This window comes from Camelus bactrianus, chromosome 6 (genome assembly GCF_048773025.1).
Source record: "Camelus bactrianus isolate YW-2024 breed Bactrian camel chromosome 6, ASM4877302v1, whole genome shotgun sequence".
NCBI classification, from domain to species: Eukaryota; Metazoa; Chordata; class Mammalia; order Artiodactyla; family Camelidae; genus Camelus; species Camelus bactrianus.
In genome coordinates, this window is record NC_133544.1 from 83,556,971 (window position 1) to 83,582,572 (window position 25,602).

Below are 25,602 nucleotides of genomic sequence, written 5' to 3' on the forward strand. Positions count from 1 at the left end.
CAATACATATTTAAGTTATCTTTAGGTTTAAATGTTACATAACTTTCATTAGTTACTTGAGTTTACTTTTATTTTCTAAATGTATGATTTTTTTCCATTATTTTTAGGTCAAACAACAGTCTGCATGATAAATGTTCTTTGAAATGTGTTGAGATTTCCTTTATAACTTGGGATGTGGTAAAATTTTGCAAATGTTTCTTGAGTGTTTGAAAAGAATGCACATTTCTTATTTATTTGGTACTAGGTTCTTTTTTTTATGAGTTTTTATTTTATTTTATTTTGAGTTATAGTCAGTTTACAATGTTTTGTCAGTTTCCAGTGTAGAGCACAACTTTTCAGTTATACATGAACATACATATATTCATTGTCGCATTCTTTTTTACCGTGAGCTACCACAAGATTTTGTATACATCTCCCTGTGCTATACGGTATAGGTACCACGTTCTTTGTTAGCTCAAGCTTGTTAATTTTTGACAGATGCAACTGGTTGCTTATCCAAAAAACATTCTCCCCTTGCTGTTAGAACTATTGGGTTTTTTTTTTTTTTTTTGCACATTAGATGGAAATATTTTCAGAAAAGATGAGTCTAGCCCCAAAGGATGAATCATGTTTGGTCTAAACTAATCAAAGGAAAATCAGCTGAGGGCTTCTGAAAGATCTTCCTCCTTAATAAAAAGAGAACAACCTGAGCCTCCTTTCCTGCTTGCTTTTGGATGTTGTTCTGTGAGAAAATGATATATGGAGCAGTAGTAGCCATTTTGCAACTATGAGAGGAATGCCAAGAGAATCACAGAGGTGTCTTTTGTAAATCTTACCATTCAAGTAAGTTTGTTCTTAACATTGCTACAGTGGTGCCTCTACTTCAGGGATCATGGAGCTGCTGAGTTTGTAGAACTCCTCTCCAATTAATTTTCTATTAACAAGGCTGAAGTCCTAGTTTGTAAAAATCAAAGTAGAGACATGTTCACATTTTCTTAAGGAAACTCAGGACTCACCATTATGCATAAACTTCACAGGAAAAAAAAAAAGTTGTATATAGCAAGACCTGCCCAAAAATACCAGTTTGCTCCTCAGTATAAAATTAAATTCCTGATAAACTGTAGGCTATAGCCCTGCTTAATGTTTCCTGGGACATCTACCCAAAGCCAAAATTATCACACTTACTTGTCTTGAAAGTCAAGCATTTAAAAAACAGTTATTTTTCTCTTTAAAAACTAGCTTTATTTAAAAGAATCTGAAGCATAACACTGATAGGAAACAAACTTACAATACATATTTTTCAAGAAAGCCTGCCATACATAATTTCTACTAGTAGTAGGTCTATAGACTGATGAATAACATTCTTTATACAATGCACAAATGACAGCATGATCCCTGAAAAGAATAGCCAACAATAACATGGACTGTTTTGACAGAACCTCTACTTGTCTCACTACTTATCTAGAGTAAAAAACTAAAATGTGGGAGATAACTTAAACTCCCCAATTTTAAAATCTAGTATGGTGTTTAAGAAAGAAGGAAAAAGGACATGAAGGAAGAAATTATAAGAGTTAAATATTTTAAAAAGAACAATGAGAACTGGCTTACTACTACTTATTATAATTATTGAAAAGTAATTCAGAATTGAGAATTTTTTGGTTTAACATTTGGAAGCTCTTAGACAGTCAAACTATAATATATCTACTATATTCAATCAGTCACCAAGCCAATTTTATTTCTCCAAAAACAGTAACCTGCACATTGACCACATAAAGAAAATGAACAATTTGGGGGAAACCTAGTTATTTCCTACTTTATTCAAATTTTTTCACAAAGCAGTACATGTATCATTTAAACCTTCATGATTCAAATAGAAACAGACCCAGTTCTAAAACACTGTATCTGAAAATACCAGAAAAAAAATCTCTAACATGTAAAACTAAATTTTTAATACAAACAAGAAGCCCATGAAAACATTGGGCATTCAAGTAAAATATAATGGGATTATGACACAGTATGGTATCTGGCATTTTTAAAAATATTGAGAACTGAATCAGATTTATTGCTATTTCAATTCTACCAATAGCTGACAATCAAATGTACAAAATACACCACAACAACCATGCCAAAAATGATGCTGTATGGAGACACATTAGCATAACAGCAGTAGACATTTATCTTGTAATATACATCACTGATATCATAAAACCTGGTTAATTCAGGATAGTCTAACTTGGTAAAAGTCTAAAAATTTGAGTATTTTAAAAAGATATGCAGTTTAAGCACTCACAATCATTCTTTTTTTTTTTTTCCTGTTAGCCATGTAATTTCAAATATACAACTTTGAAGTATTATCTATTACAATTCTTTTGGGTACTTGGTTTAATGACAAAAGAATGCTTTTAAACTAGCATTTTGAAATAAATGCCCCTAAAAAGCTGAAAATTTTTTCAAGGTTAAACATTTTTTCTTTAAAATCTTGATTATGACTTTTATTAACAAATGTTTTCATCAGATAGTACAAAGTAACCACCATTCAAGTCCATGTATCAATGGTTACAAATTCTAAGTAAATTAGAGGAGTTTTACGGTATTTTAGTAGTTTCTTAATAAATAAAGATTAACATTACTACTTATTTTGGTTCTGGTGGAGTGAGTATCTTTTTGGGTTGGAAGATATCAGAATAAGTTCGAACTCTAGCAGATAATTTTAATGGTATTGGCTAAAAAATCCTTATCTGCACTGTCAATTAAGAGAATAATTCCTTAGTAAATGATAACTGTAAGAGAAACATCACATTTTTAAGAAGTATTTATTGTATTATGAGTGATATGAATTGCTAACACCAAATTTTACCCCTCTCTCCCAATTCAAAGACATCAGGCCTTCTACTAATCCATAAATATTGATGTCTCACATACTTCATAGAGTAGCTTAAACATACCAGCATAAGAAATTATTAGTATTACATAGTAATTTCCTTTGCCATAGGAATAAATGTTGGACAAAGTCTGGAAACATTTTATGTTCCAATTTGAATTACAGTAATTTTGCCACAGACCACAGCACTAGTGCATGTGTTAACTTCAGACATGCTCTAAGAACAAAACAAAAATTTACTGCAAAAATACATGTCACCAATGTGGAACACACTCAGATTTGTATAAAAGTACTGAACTAATATCCCAAAAAGAGGTATATGTAAGCAGTACATAAGGAAGAAATAGTTTTAATATGAAACAGTCATTTAAGTCACATACATCATGATAAGAAGCAGGACTTTCTTTTATAAAAGATATTTTGACTAACAAGCAACATCATCTACAGGACAAGGAAAGTACAGGTATTTAGAAGATTTTAATATAATTACAAGTAATGCATTTTGACAAAATATGACAAAGATGAAGCTTATGCATTGGGTTTCATGGAAAGTTTTCTTCCCTTCATTTGCCCTACACATCTTGTCTTGGGAGATACTGCCATCCCTAGCCTCTTTACTCCAGGGGTGCTTCTAAACTTCCATCACTGAGCTGGAAAAACACACAGATGTGACTTCTATACTGCTTTATCAGCTACATGAAATAGAGGAAAAGGGGAAGTTACTAAAACTTGGAAACCTCTGAGTTCAGAAGTAGAGGAAAAGCAACTGTGAAAAGTCTCAACAATCTAAAGGAAACTGGAAAGTAGTCTCAAGAACGTATCAGTCAATTTGATCAGTAAATACTGCTTCCCATGGTGCCTGAAAAGTGGTCATACTGTCTGAAATCTTAGGTACTAAAGATTCATTCTAAATAAAGTCTTTTAAAAAAAAAGAAACTTAATCCCACTTTCTTCACTGTCTTTGTTCAAATCTTGCTGGAAAACACTTTTCCCTTGAAATCTAGCCAACCACAGCCAACAGAAATGGGAATTCTGATTAGAAGAACAGTATGAAATTTTGAAGTACAGAGCATCCAGGAAGCAAAAAGGCAAGTTGGTTTTATGTAGCATTCCATTGGAAAGTTTAGGATGGTAAGAGGGTAAGTGGGAAACACTCACACCAAAGAACTTAACCTTCCTGAATTAAATCAGAAAAAAGGGAAAGACCTCTGCTTCTTTCTCCTTCCTACACTAAGTGTTTCCTTAAAGAAAACTGAGCACTCAGCATGATACTATTGGCTAACTACATGATGGTTGAAATAAGGCTTTATGAGCTTCCTTAAGAATCCAATCATCTTGTACAGAGTTCTAAACCATTATTTACAAATGAACTTTGGAAATCTGGATGCTTTTAATTAAATTTTTAATTAAAAAAATCTTAAATAGCACAAATGTTCATGCCTATGAAACTTCTATACACTGCAAAAAAGAAATTCAAAAACTCTCAAGCTCCCTTTAAAAGTCGTTGCTTATATATATTATACAATTACTATAGTACGTTGGACAGTAAGTACTACCACTCAGTTTGTTCAAGACAAACAAATATGAAAGAATGTTAGAAGACTCCTGATACTTGTTTTACCTGGATTATATAGTCAGCAGATTTCATGGTGACCTGCTAATGTTTTTTTTTTTTCCTACCACTAGGCAGAGTTAGGAGTCTTAAAAACACACACACACATAAATCGGATTTCTTTATATTGTGTTCATCTATGAAGAGTAACCACTAGTACAAGAAAATCTTCAGTTTTATGTACATAACCTTCTAATTTGGGTAACAAGGATCATAATCGCAGTACTCTAAAATATTTCACACAAAAGGAAAACACGGATCACAAGTCTAATTCTAAGCACTCTATCTGAAGAACAATTTATTTTTCTTTTACAAGCTAATCTGTTTTAGTATTAGTGAGTCCAGTAGCATCTTGAAGCAAGTGGACCAGGAATTCTCTAGTGAAATGAACAAAGCAAGGTCTGAGAAAGGAACTGATGCTTAAAAATTGTCTATCAGTAACCCAGCCTTGATGGGAGAGCCTAGCTATTGATAGTTAGCCATGTTGAACTTTGGCAAAACTTAAGAATGCAGGAGAAACCCCAAGATTTCCTGCTCAGTTCTTTGTTGATATGTGTGCATGTGAGAGTAGGCCTTTCAGTGAAGGAAAAGGATTACACCCCCCAAAAAAGGTGTAATGCTGCTGGAAGATTATTCCACCTGTGTGTATTTCTTTCCCTCACTGAATATTTTTAAATGTTTAGGGCAGCTTGTCATTTGTCTTAAGAAAGCCATACCAATTTGTATAATAGCTTTCTCTGAGTCAAATTAGGCAAATATCTGGCCATTCTTATAGCTCATCATTTTCCCTACCAAAAAGCATCCAGATAACTTTTGACTAAGTGTCATGTAGAGACAAATACAGAACTAGTAAGAAAATTAATTCAAATACATGAAAACATTCATCAGCTATGACTGTAGTCTGCCTATTGTCAGAATCAACCATGGGTTTTTCTTTTGAATATTTACAGCTTCTTCCTTAAGTAAAGTGCTCTGAAGACCTAAATACATGAATAAAAAAATCACTTGTTTCTAGGTTTTTAAAAGCAACGACTTGGAAATGGAAAATGAACAAATCACATTATAAGCCAAGTATTTTTAGACTAACTTGGGACAGGTTATTTCATTTTCACAACTAACTATTAAAACTGTAAGCAGTAGAGGGCTTAAGAAACTGCACACTCATCTTTAGCAGTGAGCACAACTCAAGTCCTACCACGTGAAGTGTTAACTCCTGAGGACACTGGAAGGTTCTACTCAGTCTCTAACCAACTGTATTCGGTCATAAAACATCAAGATCTGATGCTAGGACTGGGCATATAGCAGTCAGTGCACCATTTCTTACAAATCAGCACTCACAAGATTTCAAAAACAACATAACTAGGTCCTTAAACATTTAGACAATTATGTTAATCAAAGCTACAATGTTAAGCAAAATGTGATCTTCGAGTATGCTGCTGAACACATCAAATGTCAAGAATCATCCAAAACTACTGCATTTTAACCTGTTTCAGCTGGTAAAGTTTTCACACAAAGGAGTACCTAGTATTAGAATTTGTATCATTTCATTTCCTAAAACTATAAAGACACATAGTTTATAACTGTATTTAAAATATTTTGTACTCATCTCTAACTAGTCACAGGCAAATGGAGAAAATCTTATATTATCTTGTACCATATGAAATTGCTGTTTTGTAGGTCAAAATTAAAACAATGCATTTTAAAAAGTAAGTTTTATTCAATCAAAATACACATAATGAGCATTAATACTTTTCTTCTAATAGGATATTAAATATTTCATTCTTAGAAAATTCATCATTTGTTAGGCTCTGTAAATTGTTCAAACTCTCTAATTCCTATTTCTCAGCTGGAGAATATGTTGTTTCTTAGAAAAATCTCCAAATGATGAAAAAGATGGCAATTCACTAGACAAAGTTCTGGTGACTACGATAGACACAAAATTTAATAGCTCAATTCAGTGAACTTTGCTTCAGTGGCTTGTGACATGTGAAGTCAAGTGCTGTCATGTCAAAGTGTTGGGTTCATGTTTATTAACCAAAGGACATTTAATCAAACTTTTCCTGCATAACTTAAATTTCTTGGCAATATTGCTGCCGCTGTCATTTCACCAAGGTTTAAATGGTAGTAATTATCCCTTTTGCAGATCACCATATGGTCTTCAGAACTTTTTCGGTTACAATGATAATGATGATTCAAGTTTGGGAGCTTCATCAATATCCAATCATTTATATAAATTATTATCAACTGTTATAGAGTATCTTTTTTTTGGTTACAGATTATGATCCACTCCAAAAATGGGTTTCTGCTATTTTGACTCTTAATTCGAGCACCTCCGACTGTCTCCATTCTTGATCATCTCTCAAGAGAATACTCGCAAGTCCATATTTTACACTTTCCCCAGTCACAGCAGAAACTCTTTGTCAATTGCAAGGCCTCGAATTGTTGTGAGTTAGTGCTCACCTTGGCTCTTCATTGATTTTTGCTTAAAATGGATTTTGAATTCCCCTGAGGCTCATTTTTGAATTCAGATCCCCAGAACAAGATTTTTTTCAAACCACCACTGAGTGGTTCTTTTGCCAGCAGAGCTCTCTAAGACCAAAGTGATGTTTCTACCTATCTTATTTGCATATGTCCCAGTTTGAAATGATATTAAGAAAAGTATTCACAATTCTTCTAAGGATACTGTATTATTTATTTCTCTGGAAAACAGTAACAAAACAACTCCATAATCAAAGAAAACTGAAAACTGAAGAGCAAAATACTTTTATATTTCTAAATAGCACAACTAAAAACATACTTTATGACAACTCTACTAATTATAGTCAATTTTCAACTGATCTAACATTAGCAATTTAATATGGTACAGTCCACAAGTTAATCAACAAATACCTATTGAATATCTATTATATGTTAACATCTGTCTCATATCTGTACAGATATCCTGGAAAGACTGACTTGAAAATATGAAAGTCACTAACTTCAAGGACCCTAGTATGGGAGGAATTTGGTGCCATATTCTATTATTTTTTAAAACATCCATTAAAATGTATGCTTTCTTCCATGTTTCAGCTACCTATATTCTTTCTGAAAATATGTTAAATGGATCCTTAAATTTTTTTTTGAAATAAATGTTTAACTTGATATTGCCAAAGTTCAGCACTGAAACACAGTTGACCGTTGAACAACACAGCTGTTAGGGGTGCCAACCCCCCAATGGTCAAAAATCTGCCCACAGTTTTACAGTCAGCCCACTGAATCCATGATTCCCCATCCTCAGGTTTAACTAACCATGGATCACATAGTACTATAGTACATGTTTACTGAAAATAATTCACAGATCAGTGGACCCATGTAGTTCAAACCTGTGTTGTTCAAGGGTCAACTGTTAAACTTTTCAAAGATTCTAACTTTTAGAAGTCAAAACTTGCCTACATTTGCTATATATTATTTTGAAGCTTCAAGAGGCTTTTTTGTTTATTATTAACAACAACTAACATTTATTTGTATAGTATTTTCTAATGCACCCTCATATACATTATTCTTATTTAAGATAGCAAACAAGGACAACACAAAGTTTGCACTAGCAATGAAGTGGGATATTAATAAAAACAAAAAGGTAAATAATCTTTTTGTGTGTGCATTGGAAAAAAATGTGAAACACTAAAATCCTGTGTCACTGAACCTCCGTAACACACAGGGGGAAAAAAACCACTGTAGTTAATGCCCGTGATTAAGCATCACTGCCCACTGCAGGTGGACCAAAAGTCTCTCTAGTGCGCATTAACTGAACATCTTTGTCAGCCATACAGGTATCACAGCCCCATACCGCTGATGCTTCTGCTGTTAGGAGGCCATAAGCTGTTTCAGTCATTCCAGTGCAGATCCGATGAAACCACTTCTGACAAGAGGCTTCACACAGGATAGCATCCTGATCATCATTCACTTCATTTGTACAAATTCCACAAGGATACACTGGGTCAGAGGAAGAATGGCCATGACGGCTTGGGTGGAGAGAGGATTTATTGCTTTTCTCAGTGGTGCATGTATCTGCAGCACCTCTAGGTTGTCGTGGCTTATTCTGTGTCCCATTTGCATGGCTGTTGTTTGTAGCTTCAGTGCTACTTGAGCGGCTGTTCTCTTGATTTACTACATTGTTTCGATTAACATTTTTTAATTCAATATTACTCTGATTCACTGTGTCATCCATATTTAAGTGAGGTGGATGAGCAGAGGAATTTTGATTAGTGTTTTTGGTTGCTCCTTGACTAAAGTCTTGTTTTGGGGGTGGTGCTTTTGCTTGACCAAAAGTGTTTGGGGGAGGAATAAAGGAATGATTAGATTCTAATGGAGAACTAAAATTTGAATTATTTCCAGGGACAAAGTTAGACACCAAGTCAGGGTTAGATACTTGGCTTGCATTCTGTGGAGGAATCTGATTGAAGTTTTCAGCAGGATTTTGTCTAAAATGTTGATTAGGCATGTTAACATTCTGACCTAGTGCATTATTATAAGATGGATTTCCAAAACTTGAATTATCGTGTGGCCCAAAGTTAAAAGCATGAGGTCGATTAAAACCCATGCCCAAAGGATTCTGAGGAAATGGGTGTGGCTGATTCCTGAGTGAGTAAGGACCACAGTATGGGGAAGACATTCTTGGAGGAACGTGTGGTGGCATTCTGAATGTGCTATAGCCTCCAAAGCCAGGGTACCCAGGGCCAAGATACGGATTTGAAGAAGGTAGTGGTTTATAGGAAATAGTATTATAATTGTCATCAAATGGATTAGCAGCTACTAGATGGTCAGAGTTTGGATTCGGTGGCGGAGCATACTCAGACAACGGAGGAAAAGAAGGCCCCTGAAATGAGAATGTAAAGTAAAATACATGTTTTTGATCAAATAAGCCATTAAAATGGTTCTGTTAACACTTAGGAGCCTAGCTTTAGTTAAATTTCTCTTGAAGTGTTACAAAAATTTAATTCACTTGACCTTTCAACTCCAAGTAGTATTTATATTTAATTATATTTAATGATAAATATAGATTTCTTTCACTTAGGAAAAGAAATAAGGTATGCTCTTTTGAGTTCAAATCGATCGTTACAAACTCTAAAAATATTCAACCCTCAAAAGAAGCTTCATTATAATAATTTTTCATTTAATAAGCTTACCTATAACTCTAGAATCATTCACTTAAAATTTTAACTAAAAATACCTTTTACACCTCCAAACAGCCATAAAATTAAATAACAATAAACAGAATCTAATTCTTTTTCCCTAGCTTAACGTTGGGAGTAGCTATTAGGGTATTCCCAAAATACTAAGCTCTAGGCCTAAGAATGGAAAAATAAACGGCCAGTTTTAGTCACACTGCAAGTTTAACACATGAAACTTAAATAAAGTAATCTGTACACACTTCATACCTATTTTCAGTCTTTATAATAAAAAGAGTGCTTCAAATTTATAGAGGATAAAACCAAGAAAGTCCGTATTTGTAACTGTTTATTACAACCACAGGTTACAGACAAAAGATGCCTTCACCACGACTATTTCATGATACGTACATCCTACTGATTTATTGCAATAGCTGAACATTACTCCAGGTTAAATTTGTATCCATATATTTTTAAATCTTTTAGTAAAACTACAGGCATCAATTCCTTTTAAATTAGATTTAAGAATAAGCATTTTAATTCATCTGCCTATACTTTCTTCTCACAATATTCACCCTAGGCCTACGTCAAATAATAGCCACTAGTTGCAGACTTAAAAACAAAAAACAATCACTGCAGAATTCACTACTAGGTTCTGAATGAGGACAGGAAACAAAACCCATGACCTAAGTTAAATTCACCTAACAGCCTAAACATATCAGTGAAGAAAAACTGTTATTAAAGAAAATACCAATTTACCTGTGTGTTTGTCTTGCGTTTTTTCTTATCTGGGCTTCCTAGTTGTACACCTGGTCCTCCTAACCCATCCAGTCCACTATCACCACCTAAAAATAAATAAATAAATCCAGATAATATTTCTACTTGTAAGGGAAATTTTGTAGCTCTCATAGCAATATCTATTATAGCTACCCATTCATATGTTTTCTATTTTTTTTAACTAGGTAAAAGCAATACTAAGCTTTTATTATCTTTGTTCTTCAAAAAAATCTTCCCCATAATCTCAGCCAGAAACAGTAATTCACCTCTACTCCCATAGCATTTTTTATTATTCTTCCAGTGATTAAGCCTCCATCCCACTCCCAAACCTTCAGTCATCCGGTTCCCCGTCCCTGAGGCAACCACTGTTGGTAGCTTCTGGTCTATCTGTCCAAAGATAATCTAGATAAATCCCAGTATAATATCTTTTCGGAGTACACAAACGATGGCACGCATACCCTGCACAATGGTCTGTACCTTGCTTTCCTACTTGGAAATCACTCCATGTCATTGTGTATAGTACGAATGAGTAGTTATCTCATAGTATGACTGTACCATGATTCATTAAGTAGTCCCTTCCCTACTGATGGATATTTCGGTGGTTTACAAACCTTTGCTATTCTGCAATGAAAATCTACATATAAATGTCCTTACATTCATGTACAAGTCATTCCTAGAACTGGAATTATGGCATCATAGCTATGTGCCTTTTACTTCTTCAAGGGATATTGTCAAAATACAACAATGTATGTGAGTATGATTTTCTCAATAGTGTATGATCAGGCAAAAGCAAAAAGCTTGACTGTGAATCTAAGAAGTTTTAAAAATTTTGTCAGTGTAATTTTTTCCATTTAAAAAACAAAATTTTTATTACAGAGAATTCTGAACAATGAAGAGAAATCAGCATGCTGGCCATAGTCCCATACACAACAAAATGCAAAGTAGATTTCTGTAAGAGCTATTTAGGAGAAGTTTAAATATTATGGAGGTGAAAAACTATGACAAACAATAACAAAATTTTAGTGAGGATTCTGGAAGTTAAATTAATATTTAAACATCAAAAGCTTTCATATATACCAACTACAACCAGTTAAAAGATAAAGTGTAACAAAAGCTTTCACTTACAGAAACAAAACTAAACTAAAATAGCTAGCAATAAATTTAAGAAATGCACAAGATCAGAATGAATAAAAACTTTTTAAAAGCCTTACTGAAGGATGAAGAGGAAGACTTCTAACAGGTGGAAAGGTATTCCCTGTTCTGGCTAGCCATCTAGAACAAAATAACATTGTTTTTATTTACCCTGCTTATTAACCAGACAGCCCTGTTGTGCCCTCCTCAGAGACATCAGCACTGGGTGTCTGAGTCTCAGGCCCACAGGGTCCATCCTCTAACCCCATAGACATTAAGATAACCTAAGCAGCACCCCCATCTTAGAGACCTGAGTGTAAACTCTAAAGGATCCCTCCTGTGTATTTATATATTTCAATAATTCCTCTTTCCAGTGTCCCACAGCCTCAAGAATGGTAGCTGTTTCCCCCAGTTTATACCTCTGTAAAAACTTTAGTTTATTATTTTGCTGGTTTAATATCTGTTAACAGTACTTTATATCGAATTCTGTTAAAAATAACTGTTATGGTTTCTGTGTCCTGACTAGACCCTGACTGATAGATATCTCAATCCCACCAGCCAGAAACTATCATTACTACTCCGTTAACATCATTCCAGACTTCCAGCTTACCTACCTACTTTTCCTTCTGCATATAAAGAGGGATACTAATACCTTTATAAAAATGGGATTCTATTTTTAAAATAAAAGCAATAAATTTTAACTTTATTAGAATTTAATGAAGGAAAATGGACTAAGTTAAACGGAAGACTATAGTAAATGTTTCTTTACCAAAAGAGAAATTTTTGAAAGAATTCTCTAAGACTAAGAAAAAACACCAAGAAAAATACGAAGTCGGAGAAGGTATGGTTTTTCTTTCTTCAATCCTATGTAGACTGACTTCCTGTTTTGAAAGTTGAGGATAATATGGTATCACATCTCATTCTACTTTTTTCCTCCCTAAATTTAGCAGGGTATTTTCTAATCTCTAGATTCAATTCTTTGCTTCAGGTAAACTTTCTTTTTTCATATCTTTGAATACTTTTTCTGTTCTATTTGTTGAGTGCTGTTTCAGGGGTATTATCATTATGCTAGGGAAATTTTTAGCTCCATATCCATTAGTTAATCCTCTGACTACTCTGTCTTTTTCATCTGCACTTCATCTGTTTATTTAAAGCTTTTCTATTATGTAACTTAATTGTTACCTTTATTCTGCTTCTTATTTCTAATTTATGCATTTGTTCTACATATATGTTTAGTCCTCAATTTGTTTCCTTAGGTCTGCAATTTACCCTTCATCTCATTGTGTGTTATTATCATCTTGCCTTTGAGTTCTTGTTTTATTTTATGAAGTACATGTGGATTATTTCCTTCCGTCTCGTAGGTTATGGGTTCTTCATCGTCTGTATGCTGTTTCTTTTCTTTGTGTTTGTTAGCGCACTAGTTTGCTATAGTGTGTCTGCATAGTTATCATGCTTTTATTTTTATCTTGTAACTTTGCCCAGACATTTTAAGCTCTGATTTAACATGGGCGACTTTGACTCCCTCTTATTCATATCTAAGACTGTTTGTTTGGCATAAGTGATATGCTCCATCTATTTAGATAACCATATGATGTTTTTCCTTTACATTGTTTTAATGTTGAACCCAGCCTGATTAGCTTGGAATAAATCCAATTTACTAATTTTTATATGAGTGTTATATTTATATGGACATGGATTTTTTACATGGATATACAAATATTCTCTTTATAATGCTTGCCTATGTCAGTAAGATTAGCCTGTTGCATTTCCTTGAAACATCCATGCTCTTAATTCTGAAGTTTTGTTAAATGCACATCTACCTAGCTGAGGGGTGCAGTAACCCACTCACATGGGAGGGATTCCCTCATATCCTCTGATTCAGTTGATATCCCTGAAGCCTTCTTTTCTGTCAGAGTCTTTAAAAGAAAAACAAAAATTTCCTCTGTGCACTCATTTTTTTCTTATTCAAAGGAGTGAGAAGATAAGACTACTCATTTAATTAATTGGCTTTTCTCCAGACTTGGGGTTATTAGTGAGAATTCTCCAAACTTCATACATCGTCAACAGCTTCCAAGGGGCAGAGAAGGTTTTAGAAGCCTAAGCCAGTGATTCGCATTTCACTCTCTTCTAGATTTATGTTATTGGGCTGTGCTACTTCTCATTTGGTGCTGCTGCTGAACATTTTTGCTACTTTTGAAAAACGTTTTGGTTAATTTGACTTGAAATTTAAAAAGAGACTCTGTAAAGTAGCTTTGTTCTACCATCTTATCTTGAAAGTTTATATCTAACTATATCTATGTTCTTTCACTTAATCTTCATAAACAAACCTGAGGTAGGAAAATCATCCCCATTTTAAAAAAAGAAAGAAAGAAATGGAATTATAAAGGGGTCATAACCCTGGTCAGACAAAAGCAGCTATGAGAGGGGAGGTTATAGCTCAGGGGTAAAGTGCCTGCTTAGCAGGCACAAAGTCCTGGATTCAATCCCCAGTACCTCCATTAAACAAACAAACAAACAAACAAACCTAATTATATCCCACTCTCCCCCCAAAAAACAGATTTGTTTTAATATAGCCACACTAGTGGGCATGAAATGGTATCTCCTTGTGCTTAATTTGCATTTCCAAAATTACTAATCATATTAACCATCTTTTCATGTATCTATTGACCATTTATATATCTTCTTTGAAGAAATGCCTATTCAAATGCCTATTTTTTCAGTTAAACTGTTTGTCTTTTTTGTTAAGTTTTAAGAATTCTTTATACTTAGTATATACTTTACCCTTAGTATATATTAGAATCTTATCAGATACATGATTTGCAAATATGTCCTTTAACACACATAAGTTTTTAATTCTGATGAAGTCCAACTTACCTATTTTTGCTCTGTTGCTTGATAAAACTAGGTTTATCTACTTCTAAGATACTATTTTGCCTCCCTAAAATCTTATGCATATACTGTCTTCCTCAGTGGCCCACAAAAGGCAAAAATGGAAACTTCTGGTTCAAACTAAAGGAACTCTTATCTTAGTATTATGTACAAAAAATAATCACTATGTTGTACACTTGAAACTAATATAATATTGTAAATCAACTATACTTCAATTAAAAAAACCACAAATAGAGAAAGATATACACATTTCATTAAATTAAAATATAGTTGTGATCATTAAATTTTTTTAAATAAAAAAATAATAAAGGAAATCCTATCTTTTAATTCTAATTTGATGTGGTAATCCCATCTGAGTAAACTGTAAGTAAAGAACTTATAGAAAGATCCAGTCAACCCCTTAAGGTCATTTGTTCAAAACTGGATGGTTCAGGAATGACTAAATCTATCATTAATTTATAACTATTCAGTAGCCTATATAAAATGAACTGATGAGTTCATATTAACAATTTGTATGCAGTTTTCTACAACAGTATATGCTAACATACTGAATACAGAGAAGTCTTGTTCTTGAATCTGAACACCTAGAAATTCTGATGAGTCTCATACGGAAAAGAATTAGCAATGGTCTCGAAGTCAAATAATAAAGTGGTCACATAAATAAACAAAGGGGCCAAATATCAAAGTCCTGTCTTTCCTAACATCTGTTATGGCTATTTCATTACAACAAAAACATAAATTAAAAAAGGTAATTCTTAAAAATAAAACTATTAACAAACAAGCTTCTAATCTAGAATATATAAATTACCATTCACAGCACTGTTAAAACTACTGGATAACTATAATTTTACAATTAAAATTCTGTAATTTTAATGTACAGATGGACAAAATGTACTCATAATGGTTAGTATTGACCATCTCTGTTTACCTTCTAAAACTTTTAATAATAATTGCTTATACTTACTGTAAGGCAAAACTCTGACATTTGAAATCATTTGTATTTGGAATACAAAATAAATTCATTATTTCCAAGTAATCTGTGAGAAAAACCATGTAAAATTCTTTTTTGAAAATTGAATTTTATGGTATTAATTTTTTACTTAAGAGTCTAATATTTCCCTCCATAAAACAAATCCTGAAGTTCTCACTGGTCTCTGTTGCCCCCCTATTGTTCATCTAAAGGGTTAACTACATAACACTTCCAGTGGCTTTGACTCCTGACCTTACCTAGGTCCTTCCTGCTTCTACCTGCAATACTGGTGGTTCTGTCATCTCCATGATGTAATAAGTAATGTTAGATCAGATTCATGGTCAGCAGGGCTAATTAGAATATACGCTACCAAGAATTTCTGTAACTCTTACTCTTTAAAAAAAAAGTACAAGGTCAGAATCCTGGGGAGGGGAAAGTAGTGGTTAAAGAGCTAGTTATTTAAGTTACCCTAATTAATTTCGGTACCAAAGTTTCTCTTTTTCTGCTCTTCATATCTGCTGCTGCCAACTCTACAAGTAGACCACGACAATTCATCCAGATATTGAGAGTGGTGGGGCACAGAACCAAGAAAAAGGGGACTTCTACAGCTTACTGTAAGAATGGCCACTCTAATCCTTTTGTTAATATTTCAATGTCTTCACCTCATCTCTTCACTCCTACCTGCCCAGTGCCCTCTGCATGCATAAGGGGAACAGAAGTGGGAAAGGGTGATGTCAACAATAGAAAAAGAAACCTCTCCCATCTTAAGAAAGCTATGGAATTTCATCTGTCTGTCTATATATTATCACCCCTCATTATGCAAATCAATCTCAATTCAGCAAAATAATACCTCTCCTTTCACCCTTTAACCTTTATCCAGAGCTGGAAGCTGAAGTTGTTTCTCTCCTTACAGGCTTACAAGAGAGTCCAACCTAGTAAATGAAGCAATTTTTTCCCATCTAAAGAGTCTACAAATTAATGATTTTTTGATATGAAATCCATTTATAAGTATAAAGTTATTTTTTCTATTTGTAGGTACTTTTTATGTTGTAAAGAGTGGATTATTTACTTGAGGCCTTTTATGTATTTTTTTGTTTTTAGATCTAGTTACAACTCCTTTATTCTTCCTATTAAAGACTCAATCTAAAAAAAAAAAAAGACTCAATCTATTTTGGCTCCAAGTCCTTAAAAGGGAGGAGAGCATTACTCAGTACACTAGATAGCAGTGTGCCTTTTATATATTTAAAATTTTCCTTTTTAAAACTCATTTTATTCACAATAATGGTTTGGTTTATGATAGTAACTGTTCTCGTAAGTAATGTCACTGTATTATTTTAATATAAAAATAGTTTATAATTAATATTTTCCTTTAAACAGACTTGCTTCATCATTATTCCAAGTAAGTGTGTATTCTCATATGTGTAAGTACTGGTATAAGTATGTATTCTAGGCTGATTAAATGACACAAACCAGGTTTTCCCCCAAAATTCCTATGTTGAAATCCTAACCCCTCAATGTGATAGTACTAGGAAGTCGGGCCTTCAATAGATGATTAGGTCATGAGGGAATTAGTGCCCTTATAAAACAGACCTGGGAGTGCTCCCTCTCCCCTTCCACATGTTAGGACAGAGTAAGGAGACTGCTATCTATGAACCACAAAACAGGTCTTCATCAGACACCAAATCTGCTAGCACCTTGATCTTGGACTTTCTAGCCTCCAGAATTCTAATAAATAAAATATCCATTGTTTAAAAGCCACCCAGTCTATGGTGTTCTGTTACAGCAGCCCAAGCAGACTAAGACAGTGCCTAACACACTGCCTGGCACACAGTGAGCACTCAAATATTAGTTCTCATTTTGCTTTCCTTTAGATTAGACTATACCATTAGCACACTTCATTTCAGTTTCTATAGTACTTAACATCCCATCAAAACATCTAATAGCCAGCAGTGTCAACACAATCAGTGGACCTTCAAATATTAGTTTTTCACAATAGCACAGAAGTCTGGGATATAATGTCAGTTTATTCCATTGTTTACTATAGATGTGAGTATCTTAGCTAACAGCTGTGTCTTCACCTGAAACACATACTTCTGAAATACTGGTCTCTACCTTGGGATGGAAATATTGTGAATTAATATGTGAATAGAGTATTGTATGAATTCCATCAAGCATCTGGCAAAATGGCCTTATGAGATTGAAAAGAAAGAACCATTATTTCCTTTGAGAATTGAGGCAGAAAGTGTCCACTATGTGATGCCCCAAATCTGGATCAATTTGGGCATGACATAAATATCAAATTCAGAAAGCCCTCAACGTCAGTGATTTAAGGTTTCAAATGTTTGTGGTTCCTGTGCCAGGTGTTCTCTCCAAACTAATGATCTTTGCATTACTGAGGTGCATGAGCTTTAAGGCTGTTCACAAAGTAAAGCTAGGAGGGCAGGTGGATAGTGTCCATGTGTGAAGCTGACTCTATACAATAATACTTCTAATAATAAACTTATTTTATTAGCAAAGTCAGTCAAATTTTTAAACAGACTACTTCAGAAATCATGGAGAACAAAGCTGCAGATATGCACAAAAATCATGTGGTAAACAGCTTACACTTGTCTTTTTCAGCTAAACTGTGAGATCTGAGCAGTTTCTGCTTTTACAGTTTTTTTTTGTTGCTGTTCATTATATTCTTCCTAGAGTGAAGGAACCTTCATTTTTGTTCACTTCATATTCACACTCAACTGAAACAAGAAAGAATATGTTGTAGGCCATTTGATTGATTAATTGATTAAATATACCTGAAAGTGAATGTTGATCAGATTACTTATTTTCTTTTAGAATGTATATTTTAGAGCTTCTATTTCTGAATTTAAAGGTAAAACATGCAGATAACTTACAATGTACCAGACACCATTTTAAGTGCAACCGTTCCAATCAACCATTCCAATCCTTCAAGCCATGCTATGAAATAAGTCCTGTTATTATTCTCATTTTGCAGCTGAGGAAACTGATGGAGGAGAGGTTAAGTAACTTGCTAAAAAACACACAGCTAGTAAACAGTAGAGCTGGGATAAGAACCCTGGCAGCCAAGCTGCAGAGTCAAAATGCTGCACTGTTTCTCAATATTGCTATTAGCATGTCTACAGAGACTGGGAATAGGAAAGGAGACTCCTGACCATCCCTTATGGCGAACCCTGAAAGTAAAGATGACTTAGACCTCTTCAGTTGCCTGGAATAAGAGTGTTGGAAGAGAGAATTGTATAATCTTCCCAAGAGGTAACTCCTCCACAACTCTGGGGAAAGTAAACTAAATTACCTGAAGTTACTGAAACCTTTCTGTTAACATTCATCAAATTAGATTTTAGAAACATCTGCTGAGCTTCCATAAGCACAGAAATAAAAGCAATGATTCCTCCCAGTAAGGATTCCATAAATTTAGAGGAAATAATTTTTTCTTTCTTTTTTTGGAAACCCTTAAATTTAATGTGATAAATACGATGACAGATGAGCACTGGATGTCGAGGGAATATGAGGAACTCCCATCTAATCTTGACTGAGGGAGGAGCATCAGCAAAGACAAGCTGAGAGGTTTCAACAGAGCTGATGCTTTGAGAATGAGTATCTTAACAAAGCTGGGGAAAAAAGAAGTTGTATCCAGCAGAAGGAACAGAATGTGCAAAGAAAAATTTAAAGGCAAGAGAGATCATGACAACATCTAGAGATGAAATGTGAGTATTTCAGAACTGGAGCACGAGAGACAAGGGCGAGCACTTCATGGAATATGAAGGATAGAAGACTAAGTGGTAGGCCTGTGCCAAGTGAAAATACAAGAAGGTTGGACTGGGTTAATAGAAAAAGGTTGCATTTTTATCCTAAATGCAATGGGGAACCACCAAAGAATTTTACAAGGAAGAGTAATATGACTAAGTTGTGTCTGGGGAGCACTATGGCAATAGAACATAGTAGCCAAGATTTAGAGCCCTAGAATTTAAGATCTAGCTTTGCCACTTACTAGCTGGGTAAACTTGAATATGTTACTTAACCACATATTAACCTCTCTGAGCATCAATTCCTCAACTGTAAACCTAGAATGATAATAACATCTAACTTAGAGGGTTATTGAGAGAATTAAGCAAGATGATCCATTTAAACTACTTAGCAAACTGCTTGGTATCTACTCAAAAGATGGTAGTTATTTATCACCAGCAGTAAGTAGCATTGTGGGAAATGGGTTAAGAAAGACAAAAAAGGGGGGTCATGGAAACCATGGCTGTGGAAAGGCTAAGGAGATGATGGGTTCAAAAACTAAAGCGGGAGGGTATAGATAGGTATGTGCTTAGCATACACAAGGTCTGGGTTCAATCCCCAGTATCTCCATTAAAAAACAAAACAAAACAAAAAAACAAGACCGAGAATCCAGGATAATCTTGGACTTCAGAACAATGTTGAGTAAATGGGGGATGGGTTTGGGTCACTAGATAAACGATGTTCATCAAGTTAGGGGATATGGGAGACTAAGCATGCTGAACGTCTCACAGATACACACCTTTCATCCAACTTGTTAAAAACAAAATCCATTTATCTCCCCCTCATAAATTTACTCTTCTTTTTACCTACCTGTGACACCACTGTCTTATGTTTTTCTCCTCCACCTCTCTGGCTACTCCTTCACATCAAGTTTTTCAGAGTCCTCATGTCTCTTTTTATTTCCTAAATGTGAGTGTTCCCAAAGTTGTTTTTCTCAATGCTTTTCTCTTCTCACGTTTCACTCTCTTGGGTGAGCTCATCTACTCCCAGGGCATCAATTAGTATTCACATGTTTACAGATAACTTCCAGATCTCTATTTCTGGCTCAGACCACCTGCCTCAGTTCCAAGCCATGTATATCCGCTGCATACCCTGGAACATCCCAGGGGGATATTTATTCAGTGTGTCGAAAACCAAATTCACTTTCCTGACAATCTGCCTAGCCTTACGTGTGCTAATTAAAAAACAACACAAAACAACAACAAAAAAAAAAACCCAATCCTTTCCTTTAGACTTATTCTCACTGGCTCTTCTCAATTCTGTGACTATGTAAATTATGCTTCCTCTTCAATCTTAATCCAGATCTTCCATACACTCCTCTGATCAAGACAGTCTGTATTTCTTAGTAAAGTCTACTTTTAGTACTTTTGCGACATTTGTTATTATTCCACTCTAAAATACATCCTTACCTCTCCAATGTCATTTCTAACTCTGGTTAAAAGCATTTCACCTGAGGGTGCACAGTCTTTTAAAAGCAGATAGGTCTTTAATCACTTTTGCCTCATGAATAGTGAAACCTCTGTTTCTACTCAAGAATTATCACTTGTTCATAGTCCAGATGGAATTATCTTAATACTATAGAGTGTTCAGCGTATTTCTGATACAACTCATAAAGTTTGCTGTCATAATTTCTTCAGGCAAAATTAGTAACAAATCAGACAATTGTGTGGCATTTATGCAAAAAAAAAAAGCATTTCATCTGAAATGAATGCTTCAACTTCCTTCATCTTTAAATTCCTGTTTTTCTGCCTTAATTTTCTCTTTTTTCTCTAAGAGTACTTCCTCTTTTGCATCCTTGGTGCTACTCCCCTTCTCTCATATGCAGAAACCTAACTTAGGAGAACAGGAGCCTCATCTGTCTCATGCCTGGCTTCCGGAACAGTGAATGCCTAGCACATAGTAGATATTTAAAAACATGTACTGAATGCTTTATTAATGAGTTAGCCTCTCTTTCTGTTGCCTTTTCAGTTTCTCCCCCTCTCCCACTATATCAGGTTCTTCTGTAAGTCTACAAATAAGTCTTTTTTTTCAAGGGAGAAAAAATAAAGAGAACCTATATAAACTTCCTCTTGATTCTGTCTTTCCAAGTTATTGACTATGTCTTTCTTTCTACCACCAAGCTTCATTTAAATCACATCTTCACCACTTAATATTCAGCTTTGAAATGTGGTTTTCTTCCAAAAGTGCCTTCTCAAAATCATCATTGACTTCCCAGACCTTTTTCTCATCCCTCACCCTCCTTGCTGCTCTTTCTGCATCATTTCAAACAAAGGAACTCTCACTGCTTCTAGGACTCTCCTCTAGGAGACCTTCCTTGATTCCCTTAAAGATAGGTTATATGCTCCTTTATTTCCTGTAGATGATCATAGTTCTTATCATGCTGTTTGTAACTGATTACTTATTTGTCAGTATCCTAGACTAGACTAAAAGTTCTTGAAGACAGGTGTTATGTCGTCTTAATCAATGTATTTCCACTGTCTGGCACTACGACTGCCCAACAAATGCTTATTGAATAAACGAATGGGTATGGTCATCAGATCAATACCTAAGAGTTCTAAGAAAACTGGATACTGGGAGTGTTGGTTAGAATAAGGATGACAGGTAACATTCTAAGGGAAAAGGGCAAATAAATCAAAAGTAGTGTGAGGGGCTATGACAATTCAAAAGCAGCATAAAGATACGAATGAGTTTCTTCGTGTAGTGCCTCATTTATTCATTTGGTATTTACTGTGGGCAAGGCAATTAGGGAAGAAATAAAAAGATAATCAAGATGCTGAACCTATCTATCCTCATGGATCTGGCTTATGTCCAAAGGTTGAGGGTCTGGGGTTGTAACTGATAAGAAACAGGAGCAAGATACTTTGCCACTAAATAGCAATTCTGAATCTAATATTAAAATATCAGGACAAGTTTGGAAAACCACAAATCAGCCTCCTGTGGTCCACTCACCTTTGCAATCTAGGTCTACCAGGAGAGGTTCTCAAACGTCAAGGGAGATAAGGAACCCCTGGGGATCTTGTCAAAGATGTAGAGAAATCTCTCAGAACTCCTGATTCTTTGGGTCCAGGAACCTACATTTCTAATACGCAACCCAGAGAAGTATGATGCTCTTGGTCTACAGAGTATACTACTGTAAAGCCCTTAGTCAATCATGTTGTCATAAGTTTGCTGTATCTGAGTTACACCTTTATTTTCTAATAATTCATTTAAATTGAAAAAAATATTGATCTCTCTCTACACAGATACACACATATAATGTATACCTATCTATCTATATATCTTAGTCTTATCCTAAGCAAGAGGTTGGATGACTTTCATTTTTTATAATATTCATGAAATAAATGCATAACAATTAAAGTCTGTCTATATACATCAGTGGATGAGAAAGTTTGAGATGTTCAAGAGTTTATGCTCTGCAAACATCACATCCTGCCTGCAGTCTGATGATACAAATTGCAACTAAAAGCTCCAGGGCGGTGAAGTTCAGCAGAACTGTGCTTCAGAAGAGCTTATGTAGATATTCTGGTACCTTTTATGGATTATAAAATAATTTTTAAATGTTTTAAAAATTAATGCTCTAATTAGTACAAAATGACTTATTATAAAAACCCCTCTTGGGGTGGGGTATAGTTCAAGTGGTAAGGCACATGCTTAGCATTCATGAGGTCCTGGGTTCAATCTCCAGTACATCTTCTAAGAATAAATACATACATAAACTAATTACCTCCCCCACCAAAAAAACCAAAAAAACAAAAAAAAACCCTCTTCCTATTCTAAAAAGTGCTTTGCCTTTTAAAAAAAGTTTTTTTTTACTTTTTATTTTGAAATAAATGTATTTACATTTTTATCGTAATACTTTTTATTTAGACAATTTGACTCTATACGCTCCTTTCATCTGGAAGTGCTTTGTCTTTTATTCTGGTACTTAACTCAGAATATTCTTGAGTTGACACCTGAGCCAACTCCCAACAGGTAAGGCAGCAAACTTAAAAGCAGCAGTTGCAACAAAATGAAGATGGGTCTGTGCTCTTGACACACAAAAAAATAGCTATCTATTCTATTTAAAATTACATATGATTAAGACTGATAATTGAGTTCAAAGGTATAATCTTGATAACACTTTCTTTTCCTTCAACTCCAAAGTAATTTATAATAATAGGCAAAATAGCACAGCAAACTCATCAAAGTCTATCTCAGAAACATCTATTCCTCAAAGCCTTTGGCAACTTAAAACCACACACAGAAAGCAAGCTGAAATAGAAAACTTTCACAAAATGAAAGACTGTGCTGGTATTAAGGCTGTAAAAACAATATTCTGTTCTAAATTATGTTTTTGCTTAAATGGCTAAGAAAATCAATCTCTACTGAAATACTCAAGTGATGTTATTTGGATACCACATTGTCACTGCATCACAAGCCAGTTCTGTAGGTTTAATTTCTACTCACAAGGTACGAAAACACAGACGAATGTCTGTGGTCCTTGATCTCTACATCACTTAAGTCAACTGGGAATTTACCTTACTACTTACTTATAAAGCACTTTATCCCGTTTAGATGAAAGGATTATTACAATGCCCTCCTAACTAGCCTCTTGACTTCAGCCCTTGTTCTCTACAGTCTACTCTGCACACAATAGTCAGTTACAAATGTAAGTCAGTTCAGTCACTCTTGTGCACAAAACCATCCAGACCCTATCTCCGAGTGAAAGCCACAATCTTTTAAATGGCTCACAAGGCCCCCAACACACAATCACCCTACCCTTCAGTTCAGCTCACACTACTCTCCCTTTGCTCACTCCACGTCAGTTACAGTAGCTTCTTTGCAGTTGCTTGAACACACTAAGCAAATTCCTGACTCAGGGCCTTTGCACTTGCTGTTCCGTTGACCAAGTCTGCTGTTCCCACACATACCCTCATGGCTTTGCTCCCGTTGGGTCTTTGCTCAAATATCATCATTCAGGTGAGCCCTCTTGCATATATATAATCACTACCTCCACACTTCCACACGTTTTCCCTGCTTTGATTTTCTCCAAAGCGTTTACCATTTGACATTCTATACCTTTCATTTGCTTGTTTACCATTTATTTACCCAACGAGAGTGTGCACTCCTGCAGAGCGAAGAAGGTCTTTTTGCTTTGTTCACTCTGGTATCCCAGTGCCAAGAACAGTGCCTAGCACACAGTAGTTGTTCAATAAATATTTGCTTAATGAACAAACAGTACGACTTCAACTTTGGGACTTTCAGCCTTAACCCTACTAAAAGCTGGAAACAAGAGCTGGAGGATATTCCCCAAATTTCCAGACGGCACTCGGTGTCTGTGAACTTAACGTGCATTCTTTTGTCTGGTACATCGTTCCCTCTGATTTTTCTTAGACAGTCTGGCAGCAGGAATATTCTTAACTAGTGTGCGAGGAAAAAGCAAACCGATCGTGTATAAAACAGATCTGGGGCGATTTGATTCTTATCCATAAACCAATAGAGAAAAGCCTTTTGAATGAATAGTTTCTCCTCCTAAGCCTAAGGAAAATAAGCTGTCTGTTGCCTTTTGAGGGTGGGAAGGGGGGCTGGGAGAGACGCGAAGGCCCCCTTGCACCTTCTTCGAGAGCGTCAACTCCGGCGCGGTCCAACTTACTTTCCGGGGGGGTGGGCATCGTCCGTGGTCTCTGCCAGGGGGTGTTTCTTTCTCACCCTCTGGGCTGCCTATTGTGCCTGTCTGGCGAATGGGGTGAGGTGGGCGAGGAGCGGGCTATGAAGGGATGCGGAGTGAGGCTTCAAGTGCCTCCTAACACAAAGTCGGGGCGGCGAGGGCTCGGCGCGGAGGTCTCCGGGGCGGGCGGGCGCCGGGGCCGCGCGCCTCCGACCGCAGCCCGGGCCCCGGGGCGCAGGCGGGACGCGGGCGGCGCGGAGTTAGGCCCGGACAGAGCCCAGTGGCCTCCCAGCGGCCGGGCACGCGGCCCCCGCGCGCCCTGCTCACCCCGCTCCCCGCCATCCGGCGCCCTTCTCGGTTACCTCGAACTCTCTTCAGCGAAATGGGATCCTTCTCCTGTTCTGCTGACATTACAGACCGCAAAGCATGACTCCCCCCCAGGCCGCGGGAATTCGGTCTCTTTGATGCGGCGGCGGCGGCTCCTCCTCCTCCTCGCGGGGCCGCTGCGGCTGCGAGGCGAGCCTCCGAGCCGAGGCGCGGCCGAGGGCGGCGGGGCCGCGGGCCGACTTTGCAAAGTTTGGGAGGAGGACGAGGCCCCGGGGCGGCCGGGCGGCGTGCGGGCACCGGCTGGGCTCAGCGGCCGCGGCGGGAGCGCGGCCTGGGAGCGGCCCCCCACCCGGGGCCGGCGTGTGCGGAGGACGAGTGCGCCGCCGCTGCCGCCGCCTCCCACTCCTTCTTCTTCGCCGCCGCCGCCGCCGCCTCAGGAGC

General features: G+C 36.1%; 1 protein-coding gene across 1 annotated transcript; it reads right to left on the bottom strand.

The window, feature by feature from the left end:
• Positions 1-1,688: 1,688 nt before the first annotated feature.
• PYGO1 (pygopus family PHD finger 1) lies at positions 1,689-25,467 on the bottom strand. Its single transcript, XM_074366161.1, has 3 exons — positions 25,197-25,467; positions 10,379-10,464; positions 1,689-9,327 (listed from the first exon to the last, which is right to left on the bottom strand). Exons 1-3 carry the CDS (start codon positions 25,243-25,245, stop codon positions 8,203-8,205), a joined length of 1,260 nt encoding a protein of 419 aa, XP_074222262.1. The 5' UTR covers positions 25,246-25,467; the 3' UTR covers positions 1,689-8,202.
• Between the last annotated feature and the right edge of the window lie 135 nt (positions 25,468-25,602).